Source organism: Brienomyrus brachyistius, chromosome 6, assembly GCF_023856365.1.
Source record: "Brienomyrus brachyistius isolate T26 chromosome 6, BBRACH_0.4, whole genome shotgun sequence".
NCBI lineage: Eukaryota > Metazoa > Chordata > Actinopteri > Osteoglossiformes > Mormyridae > Brienomyrus > Brienomyrus brachyistius.
The window spans coordinates 15557652-15575674 of NC_064538.1; the positions used below are offsets into that span (position 1 = coordinate 15557652).

The 18023-nt window shown below is 41.2% G+C and overlaps 2 protein-coding genes across 6 annotated transcripts in view; both read right to left on the bottom strand.

The window, feature by feature from the left end:
* lamb2l (laminin, beta 2-like) overlaps nt 1-8842 on the bottom strand; it is a 41849-nt gene extending 33007 nt beyond the window's left edge. The window contains exons 1-2 of one of the 2 annotated variants that reach the window (XM_049016375.1): nt 8774-8842; nt 3878-3949 (exon numbers count right to left, since the gene is read on the bottom strand). In XM_049016375.1, coding sequence (XP_048872332.1) covers nt 3878-3941 — 64 coding nt within the window. In that variant the 5' untranslated portion in view covers nt 3942-3949; nt 8774-8842. Of the gene's footprint in view, nt 1-3877; nt 3950-5680; nt 5806-8773 lie in introns of those variants that run through there. The other variant, XM_049016373.1, reaches the window with a different exon arrangement.
* A 2240-nt stretch (nt 8843-11082) lies between these two features.
* Nucleotides 11083-17645, bottom strand: si:rp71-17i16.6 (uncharacterized protein LOC100148415 homolog). Of its 4 annotated transcripts, none has more exons than XR_007398574.1 (5): nt 14688-17645; nt 14273-14483; nt 13873-13970; nt 13405-13490; nt 11083-12894 (listed from the first exon to the last, which is right to left on the bottom strand). XR_007398574.1 is itself a non-coding variant. In XM_049017614.1 (5 exons), exons 1-5 carry the CDS (start codon nt 14761-14763, stop codon nt 11414-11416), a joined length of 420 nt encoding a protein of 139 aa, XP_048873571.1. In that variant the 5' UTR covers nt 14764-17645; the 3' UTR covers nt 11083-11413. The 4 variants fall into 4 exon arrangements, 2 of the variants coding, with proteins under 2 accessions (XP_048873571.1, XP_048873570.1); XM_049017614.1 differs by having other exon boundaries at nt 11083-11422; nt 14273-14423; XM_049017613.1 differs by having other exon boundaries at nt 14273-14423.
* Between the last annotated feature and the right edge of the window lie 378 nt (nt 17646-18023).

The following is an 18023-nucleotide window of genomic DNA, read 5'->3' on the forward strand; positions in this document are numbered from 1 at the left end:
TTCTTCTCTTATCTCTATTTCTAGATTATTATTCCATGGCAGTAATGTACTTTGTGTTACAAAAGTCATTTTTGCTTTGGAACACAAATGCCCTTCCCACTTAAGCGCATGGCTTCTATGGATTTTAGGACCCCAAAAACAATCTTTCGACTCCATGTTTCTTCTCCCAGCAGCAGACCAGGCTGTTTCTCAGAGTGATAACCCTGTTTTATTTCATTGTCGTTATTTGTAAATAGGTGTAAACCAACATGGAATAACATGCCCACTATTTACTCTAAACTATGCCTTTGAGGCCCCTATCTAGTGTCCCAGTGACTGTGGCACAAAGCAAGGAGCTGGTATCACTCGCTGAGAGGCAGCGGTGCTCTGGGAACAAAGGCACTCAGGCCTACAGTACATGGCTCTGCACAAAGCAGGCTGCAGGTCACGGAAAGTCAGACAAGCTGGCAAACAAAGAGCAGTGGGTGAAGGCACAGGCCGGATTAGGGTGCGGCTTCTCCTCTTCTGCTTCAATATGCCCAGCAGCTCAGTGCTTGTGTCCTTCTCAGTGTTCTGCAGGCTGTAGCCAATGGGGAAGTGAACTGTTCATATCTGTCGCTATGCTCTGAAGGCTGGACCTGAGGTCCTTTCAAATTGCATGTACGTTCCCTGCCATTGTTAACGGGCTCCACAGGAGACAGGAGCTCATGAATATTCATAAAAAAAAAATAAAAAAAAACTTACTTTTTTTTCCAGGCAGTATTGGGGGCAATAAAAGAAGGGAGAGTGAAAAACACAGCAATGCAAACCAAAGACTTTCCTGGAGTTAGAGAAGTGTTCAGTTGGCTTCTGAGCGCATGATTAGCTGGTATTCATAGCAACCACTTAGGGTGAGTTTATGTGGTGGTTAATCGAAGGCAAACATAAGGCATCATTTGGCAAGAATGCAGGGAAGAGAAAAACAACATAGCCAAAAAAAAAAATAAGTGCCAAGGTGTTACCAGGAGTTGTCAAACGTACTGTAAATCCTCAGGGCATTCCTCCTGAAGCCCTTACTTCTGCATTGCACCGCCCACTAACACAACTCAAAAATCAAAGCCTTGTAAAGTCTAGTACCCTTTTGCAAGCATATGGTATCCAAGCCCTGCTTGGCCTAGGAACCTCACCACAAAGACCCCGTGATCTTGCATATGCACACGACACCTGATATTATTGAGGATTAACGAGAAACAGCCCAGATTCCGTAATGGCAGTGGATGGTGAGGAACTGCTCAAGGGTTACTGCATGGATGTCACTCCCCTCTCAAGGAACCATGAAAACAATCCTGAGCTACAGCAGCTTGTGGAAAACAAATCACAAGATCAAGTAATCCGATTTTAACGGGATTACCACAGGACTTTAGGAAAAAAGCTCTCGGATATAAGAGCAGGAATGCCAACAGCTTCTTCCAAAGAGTCGTCCTCTGTCCATGGTTTAGAGTCCTACACATACTCTCTTTTAGGTTTTTAATGACGGACATCATAAAAAGTAAACACAGCCTGATGCACGTCTCTATGCCTTACCACTACTGCATATCTGAACAACCTGCAAGTCATGAGGAATGGGGTCATTATTTCTGCAATAATAATTACAATATAATGTGTTTCAAAAATAAGTTTTAATCACAACCATCACCTCAGGAAACAGCTTTGTGATCCTAAAAAAATAGTATGCTAAAAAAAAAAAAATTACATATGCAGATGAGAAAGATTATGGACATCCAGGTCAGGGTTAGGCACTGTGAGCTACCTCAACATGCATTTAGGAGAGGCAGATCCTGTTTAACTAATCTATTTGGGGTACCACAGGGTTTAATTTTAGGACCACTATTGTTCCTAATTTACATTAATGATATTGTCACCAATACATACAATAAACTGGTTAAATTTGCAGACCAAGGTGGGTGGTGTAGCAGATACTGAACTAACAGCACAGAGCTACAATGGGATCTTGATTTAATTAGCGACTGGCCTGATAATATAGATAAAGGTAAGATAAGCCATGCAGGAAGCAGAAATGTAAAGTACAGATATTTTATGGGTTCCACTGAAATAAAGGTAGCTGATTTTTGAGTTTTTATGGTCACCGTACCTTAAAAGGGACATTGCTGCCTTAGAAAAGGTGCAACGTAGGGCTACGTTGGTCTTAGAGGAATGTCTTATGAGGAGAGGTTAGCTGAGCTGAATCTGTTCAGCCTCGATCAAAGGAGACTAAAGGGGGACATGATCCAGGTGTATAAGAGTCTAACAGGTCTGGATGATACTGAAGCAGATACTTGTCAACACACTGAATGCTGTTCAGCCAAATGGTTACTTCAATATTAATTTAAATACTAGAACTTGTGGCCATAGGTGGAAATTAGCAGGAGAACATTTTAAAATGAATTTGAGAAAGCACTTCTTTACACAGCATGTAGTTAGAGTATGGAATGGTATTCCTGTTAGTGCAGTGCAAGCTAAAACCTTGGGTTCCTTTAAATCAGATCTATTAGTTAAGCTCTCCCCAAACAAGCTTTAAGGGCCGAATGGTCTCCTCTCGTTTGTAAATTTCTTATGTTCTTATGAGATCAGCGGGTTATCAAAGGAGTCACCACAGAGACAGCATCGCGTTACAATAAGAGAAGAAATCAGCAAAGAAAGAAATCATCTCCTGAGAGTAGGGTTGCACAATGTCACATTGCAATATAATTGCGATTACATGGGGCATGGGCAATAACCAACAGGGCTTTAGATGACGGGTGAAAACATTCGGTATGTAGATTAGTAGTACGATTAAAATATTAAGAAGAGGCATATTGTGACGCCCAAAAGCTGGTAATCTGCATGTATATTAATCCTTGCGTTTATTAAATTCAGTTAGCGGAGCACCGCGCATACTGCGGTTTCGGTAAATCATGGAAGTGACTTATAAGCACTGAAGTGGTGGTGAAGAAAGGGACAGCTGAAAAGCCACAACATTTTTTGAAAGAGGAAATGTTGTGGATAAATAAGGAAAGAAATAAGTTGGTACTTTTTCCAGTTTAAAGTTCGACACGTTTATTAAGTGTGAGGATTCACAGAATATATACAGGTTAATATGGTTGATTAATGATGAACAAATGTGACAATCCGTATGCGGTTGTGATAATTTGAATCATCTTCTCTCTCAGGTGGGGCCTTGCCAAAGTAAGATGTGAGTGCTTATTTCCAGAAGAGGAGACTTCAGAAGCATTAATCCTCTCCTGTCTACAATGCCACCCAAGTGTGAGTGAAATAACAATAGCCTCAGAAGGTGACTGTGACTGGGAGGGTGGGAACCATGATGGGATGGTGCAGGATATCCCTGGTCACTATGGTTATCTAATACCTTTCTGGAGTTTTCAGCCATGACACCAAATAACTAAGGGGAAAAATATCTTTGAAGTCAGTCATTTTTCAGATGTTCCAATTCTTTACATTTTTATACTTTCTCAACTGACAGCATCTCAAAGGGGCATGTATTAATTTCAAGAAGTGTCCCTTAGTTTGTTCCTTTTGAATGGAAGTAGGTATAAAAACTAGCAGTGGGTTAGACGTGTGAGCACCATGAGAACATTGGAGCCATGTTCCTATACATAGGAACCAATGCCACACAACAGTCCAGAATTTTGCAAATGGTCTAACCATCCATTGCAAATTCTTTATACTAATTAACTGACATAAAAACAAATAAAATTTAAGAAACAGAAAACAAAACAAGCAGACTGGGGTCTTTCTAAATGGTAACTGAAATGCAATCGTGACATTGATATTTGCAGCTGATAGCTAATGTGATTGCACTGCGAAACTTTACTTCATAAACACTTACCATACAAGGTGGGTAGGGAAAAACATCACTTACCTAAGAAGACCAAACTGAAACAGCCAGCCATGAAATGGAGTGACCTCACACAGCATGTCCCCATCTGGCAAACTACAACACAGAGGAACATACAGTCAATGGAAGTCAGCTGAAAACTCTCTTCCTACAGCAGCTATATCTGCACAATCAGATCTTCAAAGGGAAGAGTAGATGAGTTTCTCCACCATACATTGACTGTGGACTGCAGAGTCATAACCTTGCATACAAAGTATGAATGCATGTCTCTGATTACAGAAATGAGGCGTGTTTCTAAACACACAATGTACGTGCAGTGATTATGGGTTAATCAAAAGCTAGCCTTGTGTTCATGTAACTCTCAGTTGCACCATTGACCACACATCGAAACTCAGCCCACCGATAAAAAGAGAACGTATAAAAGTAGCTTAACTAATCACTAATTGGCTACTAACACTTTGCCAGGAGACAGCTGAAAATCATTGTTTCTGCGACCAGAAGCTGCAGTAATGGTTTCTGTGTACATAATCTCTGCAAACACAACTAGAGTCTCAAAGGGCAGCTCACCCTTATTACACATCACAGTGTTTCCCCTAGGTTTACAGCTTTGGCAGGGGGCTGACAGACATGATTCATGGTGTTCATGTGTTTTTTTTTTAATGACAGCAGTCAATATAACTATTGAACTAAACATCAAAACATTTCTTTTTATGACAGATATTTTTGTCTGCTTTTCAGGTGGTTGACGCGACATATTTTCCGACGCGCGCTCTCTGTCCGCTGGTGGGAGTGTGCTCACCTGTGTGTGCGCGCGCGTGTCTGTGCGTGCGCATCGGGGAGGAACTCCGCCATGCGCGATACAGAGAGCAGAGGAGAATTGTAAACGGGCAACCATGTAGATTCAAAAATGACAAGCTGTTGTGTAAATATGATAAATAACATAAGGCTATTTAGTTTGCTTAATAAAAGGACAGTGTATAGACCTGTTCTATAGGAAAGGTAACCTTAAATGACTTCTGTTGTGATCTGGCACTATTGGCGGGCGCCCCCCCAATATAATGGTAGGGGAAACATTGCATTGCTGGGAACATTACAGTATTACAGTGTTAATCCCTTTTTACCTTTTCAAGACTTCACCATTTTAACAATCTCTGAAAGCATCACATATGTTGTAACAGGAACAGCTATAATACTGATATTAAATTAATTCAAGCACTTGTCCGGTACTGGGAGATAGCTAGTACAATTAAATTAGATACCATATAAACATTAGTTTAGTAGTTCTGCACAGCAGAAATATGATACAATGACACCCAATCGGATAAGCAGACATAAACAGAGAACATTTTCTAATCCTTTTGTAGGGCAGACTAAATGCATTTCCTGCAAAACATGCTCCATGGCCCAGTAAGGCTCAATGTGTCTTGCAAAACATTTTAACGAGGAAAAAGACAATTAATTGAGCAGATGGAGGGAAATCTACATGGAAAATTTGCTTTGAAAGTTTGTATGAAAACAGTAAGCTACATAGGAACTCCACTCTCAACATGCACGTACACAGAGAGGTCAATTGACAAATGTCATTCCAACGGGACACGATGAGGTAAACAGATGTCAATGCAATTCCCCCATGCAACAGGGTGGCTTTCTGCATGCATAAATTAACTGAAAAATTACAGCGTGCTGCCACGACGCACAAAAAAAAAACAGGCAAACAACACCAAGGAGATGGATGGTGAAGATTTACTAAGACACAACAAAACAATGACTGTGCAGTGTAACCTGGAGGCAAGTTTTTAACAAGACAGAAACTGCTTGAGTACTCACACTGCCAAAGAAATCTCCTTGTTTTACTGCGACCAGACTTCTCATGCGAGACCTTCCTGCATCCCTCTAATCGGCGAGTGCAGGCGTCCACGTGTGCACCCATAAATGTGCTCGCACGAGTGTGAACCCAAAAAAAAACTCCAAAATCCGTGTCAGCAGAAGTGACCACGGCAGCATAACAACAAATGGAATAATGTCAGCCAATCACGTGGCTGAAACAGTCTCCCCCCCCCCAAAAAAAAAGGAGGCACTAGGGTGAATGGTTGGTAATTCTTATTCAAATGGGCCTGTCATGCTGAAAGCCTTGTGTGAAAGGAGAAATGGTCTCTAGGCAGGCGGAATGCACGCCTCCATTCTTTGGCAAGGCCATGGCCTCCGTGGATGGACCCCGGGACGAGACTTCCATAGCCGGAGCACCGGATGGAGCGGGTCCTACATCTCCAACTGTGAGAATGCCTCAAATCCTCGCTGAGACTTTCTGGAAACTTAACTCCTCTCACTAACACCTCTGACAAGCTAGTAACCCAGTACTCTGAAACGTGAAGATGAAGAAAATAGGAGTCAAACCCACAACTCTTAAGTTGTGAGGCCACCACGTCACCCAACTACTTCACAGTATAATCATAATTCATTTAAAGTCATCTGTAAATGATAAGACTTCATGTATATTCACATATTATCTATCTATCTATCTATCTATCTATATATATATATATATATATATATATATATATATATAATATGTGAATATACATGAAGTCTTTATATATATATATATATATATATATATATATATATATATATATATATACACACACACATACATACACACACATATACATACACACACACACATACACACACATATACATACACACACCACTTATCAGATGGAATTACAGGCAATAACTGATTTGCTTAAAAACAGCTATTATGAGCAGGACAAAATACGAGACCAGTACTTAAAGCAGAGAGGTTCTGTACCACACTGAGACCTCAGTGACACCTCTGGATCAAGCGTCACCATCACCTACCGCATTCCACCTGCTTTTTCCTCCACGATCTTTACTGTAATATATCTGTAAAAAGTATGTATGTAAGTAAATAAAGCAAGTATATCAAGTATGATATAAAAAATAAACATTATACAGAAAAGAATGCTGAAGGGCAGTGGGATGGTTAAAAATTCAGGAACTCTGGTACAGAGCGTAGCACAGGACCACAATGGACCCTGATGTTAGCCTACAGTAAATATCCTGCAGAAATGGCAGAGTCAGTAACACTGGAAGATGTACTGATAGGTTTGAACAAGGCTGTTTTTGTACTCTACTGAAATAACATGGCACACGGTGAATGAGTCTGAGTGACACAAGTAAATTTTTTTCTAAAGATAGCATATAGATTCTACTCAGGCCAAGAGTGCTGTGGGTAGAGTAGAGGGGTCCCATGTTTTCATAGTAATTTCCAGATGAAGATCAAAGTTATGATCAAGTGTCAGTGTGTATGGAGACGGGGGCATTGGGGGGGCAGTACAGACAATGCAACCCCCTCGCCCAGGGCAAACACCCCCAACTGCTACAACAGACATTATTTTCATGCACTTTCCTCATAATAACCTTTCCTTACTATTAATTCATTCCATTAGTATCACCCAAGCAGATACTAGTCAACACACTGGATGCTGTACAGCCAAATGGCTATTTCAATATTAGTTTGAATACTAGAACTCGTGGCCATAGGTAGAAATTAGCAGGAGAACATTTTAAAATGAATTTGAGGAAGCACTTCTTTTTTCTTTATGTAGTTAGAGTATGGAATAGTCTTCCTGTTCATGTAGCGCGAGCTAAAACCCTGGGTTCCTTTAAATCAGAGCTAGATAAGATTTTAACAACTCTGAGCTATTAATTAAGTTCTCCCCAAACAGGCTTGATGGGCCGAATGGCCACCTCTCGTTTGTACATTTTTTATGTTCAACAAAATAGAAACTTTTCAGGATGCTTAAAGTTTCAATATAATCCGAAAGTTTGAAGAAGCATAGAGTGCAGTGAGGACATAGTAAAACAGAGTAACGCACAGAGAGATTTTACATCCGAGAGAAAATACATCTCCTGAAAGATCTATACATTAAAGCTAAGAAAATACAGAAAAGACAGAAAATACACTGAGCACAGAGTATTTTGCCAGCTTTCATAAAATTATCTCGTTATTAGGAACATGGCTGATGAAATTATGTGTTTCCTAACCATTATCATTAATTTGTCTTCAAAGGAAGTGAGATCAAGGTCAGATCCTGACACTCTGCACACATTAATAGATGAAGCAAGAAAAGTATTAATTTTGTCATACACATTCCAGCATTTTTGCACTTCTTTAGCAGGCAGAATAATTAATACAGTTTTAAATATAGATCAACATTTATGATTCTCTGAAACAAGAATCCAAGAAAAAAACACGCCCTCCATTCTGTTCACACTAAAGAAAAATAAAACTGCAAGCAACTTCAGACACATAAAGGTACTTTTATGTTTGTTATATCCGTTGTTTGAACACTGATGCGTGGTCGCTGGCCAAACTACAAAACACTTCTCGCTGGTGTCCTGCATAATTCTCATTGGTACAGCATGCATTACGATTTACCGTGCTTTCATTGCAAATACCCTGCAGACACCACCTTGCACAGACCAAAACCCGCATCCAGAGCACCACATACTGAAAACTTCTCCATTACGAAACATAAGTAAGCTTTACTATTCTTCGGCATATCCAGTATCCTGACGACTATATCGCAGAGATAATCGAATTTTTAAGTTTTAATGCTAAAATGTAAAACGAATTAAAGCCACTGGTCTATGCTTAATTTCAACACCTCATATTTACAGTAAACATAAGAAGTGTTACACTACAGTAATTAATGGCCAAAATGAAAACTACCTATTGAGGTATAATAAAGCTCGGAGCCGCTGGACTGCTGTACACAATAGCCGATATTGACGTCTGGGCATTAAAGCTCCCCCGTGGATCCGTTTCAGGTTTTTTATTTTTACCTGTGAAAATGTTGTCTTAAAAAAATGTAGCGAAAGTTGGTTATCTCACCTATAAGCTGCTCGATGTGGCCAACGTCCCAGTTGCTTACAGGTCCACCTGCTCGGACTGTGTCAGTAATGACTAATCAATTCCGAAGCATTTTAAAGGGAGGTGGAGCCCGAAGCGCATGCCCGCCCAGCGCCATAAAAATACCCCACAGGTACGCATTTTACCGCTTTGGACTCGAATCAAAACCCGCGCTCCGTTATTCTTCTTACAAACAGACCGACGGATTTCAAATAGATTCTCTTGCAATTTTAATCAATAATTATTTTAACGTAAAACCGCTTGGAATAGGAATAACTAGTAGGTAATTACGAGACTCCTAAATTGTGGCAAATCTTTGCATATAACATAAATAGCCGCTTTTGGGGACTTCAATCAATGTGATTCGGGTTTTAAGTCCTTTAAATACTGTTTTAAAAGACCTTACTGAAAGATGTTGATATTTCATGTTTGTGTTACCAAGACTGGAAGAGGATCTTCAGCGGCAACGTTTTTCAACCCTGTTGGACAGTCACTACACTAGAGGAAAGCTGGGCCCCGAAATGAACTTTTAAGTAGGGCCCCAGAGACGACAAACCCACTCCTGCGAATGTTGATAGGGAAAGTGCAACTGCTCACTTTGTCTGTTCTGCAAAGTTCTAAATAGAGTGAATTTTTTACTGATGTTTTAAGGATGTAAATGAATAACAATATTTTTTCATTATTAAAGATGCCATCGAATGCATTTTTCTTCTCAAATTGTTGTGTGGTGTCTATGTGGAAGGTAACTTTAAATACTGACCAAAAGTGATTGTACAGGCCCATTTACTGTACAACCATATAATTTATGTTTTCTGGAACAATTTGCCCAACGTAACCGTAATATTTCCACTACAGCCAAGGCACAACATTAGCACAATTATAACTTTGTTTTCAATATTGTAAAAAGAAATAAAATTATTTTATATCTCACTCAAATGAATTTACAATGCTAGCTTAGTCATGAGAGTATTATCAAGAACTACAAACAGTAAGTTGAGCAGCTTTTAAATGTGTTTTTTTGTGATGAATTTGGAGTCCTGCTTTCATTTTTAATTTTTTTACTGCAGTATGGATTCAATATTTATTTATCTAACTAGAAGTAGGTCATACAGAGGTACAGAAGCCCCTTGTCAATGTCAGTATCACAGACTTTGTAATGGTATTTACTGCTGCCCTGCTAAACTACGGTGCGTTTTCCAAAAAATAAAATAAAATAATTGAACTATAATGCAATTGGTCTTGGTTAGGAGCCCATTACGATATGCATTCATGGGGCCCAAAATCTCAAACAACACCCTTGACTTAACAGTTCCAAATAAGTTGCTTATGGGTGGTTTTGTTAAATGTACCCCTGACTTACCTGTTAAAGGTGACCATCAAGCATGCCTGCTGGCAGTTTGGTTCCTTGGGAAGGGTATAAAAAGTGCCAACATCCCGGCCACAGTCTCAAACGGCGCGCATATAGTCTGTCATTTTCGCTGTTGTCCTCTATTTTGTTCTTCACAGCGCGTCATTTCCATGCACCGAACTCTCCGTGTTCAGCTACGCTGAGATAAAGTCAAATTTTCATTTTCTGCCACCTTTAAGGTTTTATAACAAAAGTGTAATATTATGTTCTGTCATGTTATTTATTTGCCCTATAAAGCCTGTGCATAGTAATTTATGTTTGCCTTGGTATTTGGGTTAAATTACTATACAAATTGAAGGATTGGTACATGTATCACTCAATAGCAAATGGGTGTCCATTTATTTATTAATGCTGTTTGGTTAAGTAGCCTTCCCATAGTTGAATCAGCATATTAAAGTAATACTCACATTTCTTAGTATGTTTCATTGTGAATAAAACATTTATGCAGTTGTCCATTAATTTGCCAACAGATCAATTTGTTGTAAAATCAATTTGATGTAAAATTTCCCAGTAGTTGCATGACACTGGGATGCATTTTTCTTGAGGCAGAAAACATCACTTGTCAAGGATTACAATTTAAATGTACAGAATATACAGTTTAGAGTACTCATATTCTTTATTAGTCAAAAAATTGAACATGGAGTGGTCACTGATGATGAAGGCCTAGTGCTGAAACGTTTCAGCTGAACCTATATTCTAACTGTAATAAAACAGAATGCTACCCATCGCAATTTGAACCTTATCTTCATAATTTTTATTGCATTCCTTCATTAGAATTTAAGGCAAAACATTTTCTCAATACAAATTTTTTTTTTTTTAGTTGCAGTGTAAATTACTGTATGCTTACAAGGTCCGGAAAAAAGGAATTGCTCTATTAAGCATGCAGATTTATTCATTTTTTATTACCTTATTCATTACTTTAATACATTTATGAACAGAAAAAAATTAGCATGTACAAACTTGCACATTAAATATACTATACATAAATATACAAAAGTATTGGGACACCTGCCCATTACACCTACAGGAAATTTTATGACATCACATTTTAAAGCCATAGGCATTTGTATGGAGTTGGTCCCCCCTTTGCAGCTATAACAGCTGCCACTCTTCTGGGAAGGATTTCCACAAGATTTGTCTACGGAAACTTTTGCAGATTAATCCAGAAGAGCAATCGTGGGGTCCGGCACTGAAGTCGAATATGAAGGCCGGGCTCACAATCTCTGTTCAAAGGTGTTTGATGGGGTTGAGGTCAGAGGTTAGTGCAGGCCAGTCAAGTTCTTTCACATCAAACTCACCCAACCGTGTCTTTATGTACCTTGCTTTGTGTACTGGGGCACAGTCATGCTGGAACAGAAAAGGGCCTCCCCCAAACTGTTCCCACAAAGTTGGAAGCCTAGATTTGTCCAAAATGTCTTGGTATGCTGAAACATTAAGAGTTCCCTTCAATGGAACTAAGGGGCATAGCCCAACCCCTGAAAATGAACCCCATGCCATTATCCCCCAACAAACACACACACACACACACACTCCACATTTTACAATTGACCCAATGCAATCAGACAAGAAGCATTCTCTTGGCATCTGCCAATCTCAGACTTTGTCTATCAGACTGGCAGACAGAGAAGCATGATTCATCACTCCACAGAACACGTTTCCACTGCACCATCCACAGTGCAGTGGTGGCGTGATTTACACCACTCCACCCGAAGCTTGGCATTGTGCAGCTGCTCAGCCATGGAAGCCCATTCCTTGAAGCTCCCAGGACAAGTTTTGTGCTGGGGTTAATGCCAGAGGAATTGTGGAACTCTGCAGTTATTGAGTCAACAGAACATTGGCAACTTTCATGCACTATGTACTTCAGCGCTTGGTGATCCCGCTCTGTTACTTTACAAAGTTTCTGTTGTTCCTAAATGCTTGCACTTTGCAATAATACTACTACCAGTCGACCATGGAATATCTGGCAAGGAAGAAATTTCACGAATGGACCTATTGCAAAGATGGCATCCTGTGATGGTACCATGCTTGAATTGACTGAGCTCTTCAGAACAACCCATTCTTTCACAAATGATTGTAAACCTGACTGCATGGCTACATACTTGATTTTATATACCTGTGGCAATGGATCTGAATGAACCACCTGAATTCAGTGATTAAGAGGCGTGTCCCAGTACTTTTGTCCATATAGCGTAAATAATGAAAGCAAATCGTTCGGCGTCAGATTTGTTTGTGGGCATCTCCTGCCCTCTTGTGGATTGTATTTGCCATTAAGTTTAATATAGCGTGATTGGACTGAAGAACCTCTGGAGTAACATAGAATACAAAGTTTAACACAACATGTGCAAGGTTAGCTACTTCAACAGAACAATTTATGATAAATAGAAACATAAATATTTTTTTTTATTTTTACACCTTTAAAGACATTTATCTCTCTCCATTCACTATGCTTATTTATTGCTGGTCCATAGCAGACCTACCTTATTTTTATTCTGACCTAAGGGAGATACTTATGTGGACCCTCCCCTGCCCAGGAGTCATTCAGTTGGGACAGGGTGGTTTTGGAAAGTAGCAGGGCAGTCTGAGCTTGGTGCAGCTGGGCAGAGTAAAACATGAGCCTGACCAAGGACAAGCGAGACAGGTGCCCTTCTCCACGCCTTGGGGGACTAGCTGTACTGTTTGCAAACTGGAGTGACACCTGGAGGATATGTAGTTTTAATCTTGTGGCTAAACTTGTGGACAGCTTTTTACAGCAAGAAGAATCAATATCATTCCACACAATATTAATGACTAAAAACATTTTAAAATATTTTCTGTTAGATTGTGCTTAATGTGAGACAAAATATTCTCTAGAGGGTCCAAATCTGGATTCTGACCAGGCAATGTTGTGTTTTGTCTGTTTTTTTTTGCCAAGGAATGTATACAATCAATTTTTGTATGCAGCTTCTGAGGAATTTGCATATCAAAATCAGATCAATGCACATGAGCTTCAATCATTATTTTCAAAGCTTTACTGTGGATATTAAAAGGCTCAGAGATAGTTTAAACATTCCCAGTAAACTCTGGTTCTGAACCTCTTGTTTTTTCATCTTTTGAGTCAGCAACAACAGAGCAATTGCATCATCAGCTGTGATGAACTAGAGGAGCCCACGTCCATCATGAAGGACCAAGTGCAACGTTACGCTGTACTGAGGCTGAACAATCTCACCTTTGGACAATCTGATTCCATTTCAGTCAGCCAAGCCTCAGAGATTTCTCGCAGGGTATTCCACAGTCGCTCTCCACTCAGCTGGTCTGGAAGACAAGCCACGTGACCTTCCTGATCTTGAGAGAGACTGATACTAGCTCAAGCTGTGAGGCAGGGGAAATTTCTTCAGAATAAGTTACTGGAGCACTAGGTTAACCTAGCATGCTAACACACTGTGCTAGAATAGTAGGCAAGGCAGACCTCAAATATATTTGTTATTCTTACTTTGCCTGAAAGCGTCAATGTTTCTACAAACCCTGTTTTCCAACTAACCCCATTCGCCCCTATTAGTTAAGTGGGATAAGAGTTTCATGAGTTTGGAAACATTTCTATTTAGTATCTGTTACAACTGTTTCCATCGTAAATGGAATCAGTTCAGGTTACGTGACTGAGCAGAAGCATGCATTGCGTGCGGAGAGAGCAGGATACCTCCCATCTGATCCATCCATTCTCGGAGCCATGGAGACACGGGCAGAACCACAAGGGAAGGGCTAAGGAAATACTCTGCTGTCTCTCGGCCAAAAAGTCTGCACGGAGGAACATCTGGTTAAACAGGCAAATGCACACACACAGGAAAACACACCCAGCGCCTGCCTCAGCGAGAACAGTAAACATGGTACAGCCTTCTCCCTGTCATTACACCTTTAATCTAGGAGCACTTTTATTTTACTGATAGTGGGCATGGCAGGAATGACTAAGACAGGTCTGTTTTTCTCTAAGCTCGAAGCTGAAGATACGCAGCTGAAGTTGTGCAAACGAGCGTTCTTTCGGAATTGTCCGAGGCTGTTATTTTTTGCATGCTGCCGGCTGTTGACATAATGGGGCGTACCTGTGCAGGTGCTGCTGGAGGTTCAGCTCCTTGCCAGACTCCCGAGGCGGTTGGCTCCCTGGCTTACGCTGGTGCACATGAGGATTCGGTTTCCTCCATTGCCTGTTCATCCTCACTTTAGCTGCCCACTCCCTGATCTCCTGCCTCCAACCTACAGCATCAGAATTCTTGAGATCTTGATTTCTGCTTTGCTGGTGCTTTCAGTTTCAACCTGAACGCAGCAATAGTGGGCATCACCATCTACCACAGCAATAACTCCACGTAAACGTACCTTTCAACAACTATAAATATCACAGCACAATTGAGACAACATTTTAATTAAAGATGCTTTTCCTCTTAGCCAATATTTCTTGCAGTTTCATTCCGCCAAGCCAGAACAAACATCAGCTCCCCCAGTAAATTCCATCTCTCTTACCTCTTGTTATATCAGCGGTCGAGCCAAGTCTTTTCGGAAGGTGTTGATCCACTGTGGGTCTCACCTTCTGGGACATGCTTGCACCAGCGTCAGACTCTGGAGGTGGTGGGCTGGTTTCCTAGTCCAGTCGCTAAGGTAATTGTCCAATGGGGAGAGCTTCTAGGGTCCTGGCTGGTTGCGTCTATATTTGCATAGACTCAACGGGATTGTGTGAACCTCAATATCTCTGCTGGTACATTTAATGATTGGCTTTTCTTTGTGAGCTCATACCAGTCTTGTTAATGCCAAACTTATGCAAAATGAATGAAGGGAAAGACAACACAGTTCAAGATACCTTGAAATGCACCATGGAAACAAGAAAATGCAATATCAGCCAGAGAGCTTTCAAAAATAAAAATAGCAATTTTAGTGACTGATTGCACTCAATTTTACCTTCTTTTGCTTGAAAAAAATGTAATGTATGACAAGCAGGGACCATTGAAATAACATGATGTTGCAGAGGAATTTCTCATGAGAGGCTATAAAATGTTAGCTTTAAAACCCAATTTGCCACCACACCAGTGTGTCAGTCTGTCAGATCCGCCCCTGTCAAAAGGGTGTCATGCCCTTCAACACAACCGATTTCAAATGGTGCTAGAAAATTTGTTCTGACTCAGAACACCAGAGGAAATCAGTCACACTGAGAAAGGCCAGGGGTCTGTCCTGTCTGTCCTCCCACACTGGAAAACTAGTGAAGATTCAATTACATAGCGATGATCAAACAAGAAACCTTCTCTTAAACTGTAAACTGTAATTTAAAATTTATTATCAATCATGAAACAAACTCCATAAAATAACTATCCATCCTCTACCATCTAAAAGCAGACCTCCTGACCCCCCCCCCCCCCCGCTAGAGGAAATCTGTGTCTTAGATTGTGTCCCTAAAAGAGGATTGGCTGTCTGTTTACCCTACAGCAAACCTTAATATTGATCAGTGCATGTGGAGCTCATAAGAAAGTACATCTGGAATCTTGCTTAAGGCAGCCTTCAAGGTGTCTTGCTCCACTTCACCAAAGATGCCGGTGAAAGGCAGTGCTTTCTTCCTGAACATGGCGTCTTCGTTCCCCAGGGGTTTGGCAATAGCAGACTCTTTGTTACCCTCCCAGCACCCATCAAACCCAAACCTCAGCCACATATTCTGTTCTGGAAGAAGTGGTGGCTGGTGGGGGGAGGGGGGGGTCAGAGGACGCTATAGTTTGTCATAACAGCTTAGCTACGGGTGGCTGCTGCTGAAAGGGGTTCCACTGAATGTCAGCATGGAGGCTGGATCCAGAGAAGAGGAGGACGGTACAATGAGGGGAATATATAGGGCGGCTTCTCTCGACACGCATAAGGGCATGGTGCCTATGTGGCTGTGCCAGGGACGCCCAGCGCACATATATATACATGTCTAAGCAGAGTTCAAAAGAACCTCTGTACACACACGTCTGTCTGCGAGACTCTCCCAGCACACCAGCTTATGTCACCGACCAGCCTGTATCTGAGCTCAAGGAGGCTCCACCACACATGGCACACACCCTCTGAAAGCAGCAACAGAACAACGTGTGGACTGGCCAGACCACCTGCACTGACGAGCTGGGGGGGGTATGAGGGTGCGTGGGCCTGTCACAAAAGAAGGGACCCACCTGATGGCTATGTGCATTAATGGCTCCTGAGTCAGTCACAGCTTGACAGCACATATGACCCAGATACAGGCTGGGCAGACAGACTCTCGCGTATTAGTGTATAAAGGTACGCATGATCTGCCATCTAAAAGCAGCATATGCCCCACATGACTGTCACACAAATAATCCTCCTAATTAAAGTTGCCATGGATTCCATTGTTGCCAAGAGCCTATCAGAAAGCACGATGGCCAGGACCAAAACAAAGATATTTGTAACAGACGTCCTTTCACATGCACCTCATGTACAAGGAGGTGAAGGCAAGGGGAAAAGATTAAAATACCAAATTAAGGATGTGTCAATAAACCCACTTAGCATAATAGATTTAGGAAACATTTTTGACAGTATAGCAAAATATGGAAGATAGTGGTGATGTATTTGAGAGACTTGATCTCATTTCCACACAGTCTGTGTGTCTGCTGGTATTTCCTATGATTCATGTGAGATGTCAACAGCAGTAAATGGCTGCAGGTGTTATACATAAATATTAATATTTTCATTCAAGAGGGAAATTAAAAATGTGTGGCTTTGTTGCACATTTTACCATGCAATATCTCTATCAGTCAACAAGTATTTAGGAAGGGGAGCAGCTCCCCAAGGACAGGAGCAGGACACTGAAAGGTGTGCTTAGGACACACCAGCACTGTGGCTCCCAGCTGCCACACTCATCCGCCGTTTGGACGTCTCAGTTTGGCAGGCAGGACATAGAAACACTCAGCCGCACACAGCCTGAATACAAGCGACTCTCCTTGGAGAATAAACTCAAAGCTCAGTCTACAGTTAAAAAAAGCACATCCACTGAATTTAACTATAAAAACAAAAAAATACTTATTCAGCATTTAAGATAAATCCAAGATTTCTTCAATCTAACTGCATTACTTGTCGATACAAGTGTTTGATACAAACGTATAGCGGAGCGACACTCTAAGAAGTCAAATGTAGCCGTATGCCTTACCTTCCTGGAGGGGTTCACATGGTATGGACCTACCTTTTAAACTGTGAGCTGCTTACTCCAGTGCTTTGGTTTGTCCAGTGTGATGCACCGTCCCAGAAGAAGAAAACCAAGTAGGTGGAAGATCATACAGAGGGACTGATCCATGCCAGCGCTAGCCATGTGGCACCTAGGCCTAAGATGCCCTGGTATAGTGTGACATGAATGTGTGTGTGTGTGTGTGTGTGTGTGTGTGTGTGCAACAGAGAGTGAGAGAGAAAGTGTGACAGAGAAGCAAGTCCATGCGGGTATGGACCATGTGGCAGCTTGGCTGTCTGGCAGGTTCTCAGACAAGGCTAATGGGGAGACAACCCTCCCACTCCCAAGCCCCCACTACCCACCCCTATTCCCGCCCCATCTCACTGTCTCCGCCCTGCCCTCTGCACCAACTCAAAACACGGCAGCCATACTTAGTCTACATTCACACTGCAGACCTTAATGCTCAATTCTGATTTTCTGTTCAGTTTGAATTTTTTGTTTGCATGTTCACATTACTCTTTTTAATGTGGGCAATATCAGATTTCAATGTGAACGGTTCACTATACTGAACTGGCCCGCTTGCGCACAAAATGCACGAGGACGCAATGCTGCATAAAGACGTCACTTTATTTTGATTCGAAAACTGCTCGGTAACGATATGAGCC

Excerpts from the sequence above, each read along its gene's own strand:
- si:rp71-17i16.6 (XM_049017613.1), bottom strand. The coding sequence starts at position 14,763 with ATGTCCCAGAAGGTGAGACCCACAGTGGATCAACACCTTCCGAAAAGA. Across the intron at positions 14,424-14,687 it reads GACCGCTGATATAACAAGAG|GTTGGAGGCAGGAGATCAGG; the intron begins GTAAGAGAGATG and ends CTGATGCTGTAG. Across the intron at positions 13,491-13,872 it reads ATGGATGGATCAGATGGGAG|ACCAGCTGAGTGGAGAGCGA; the intron begins GTATCCTGCTCT and ends CTTGTCTTCCAG.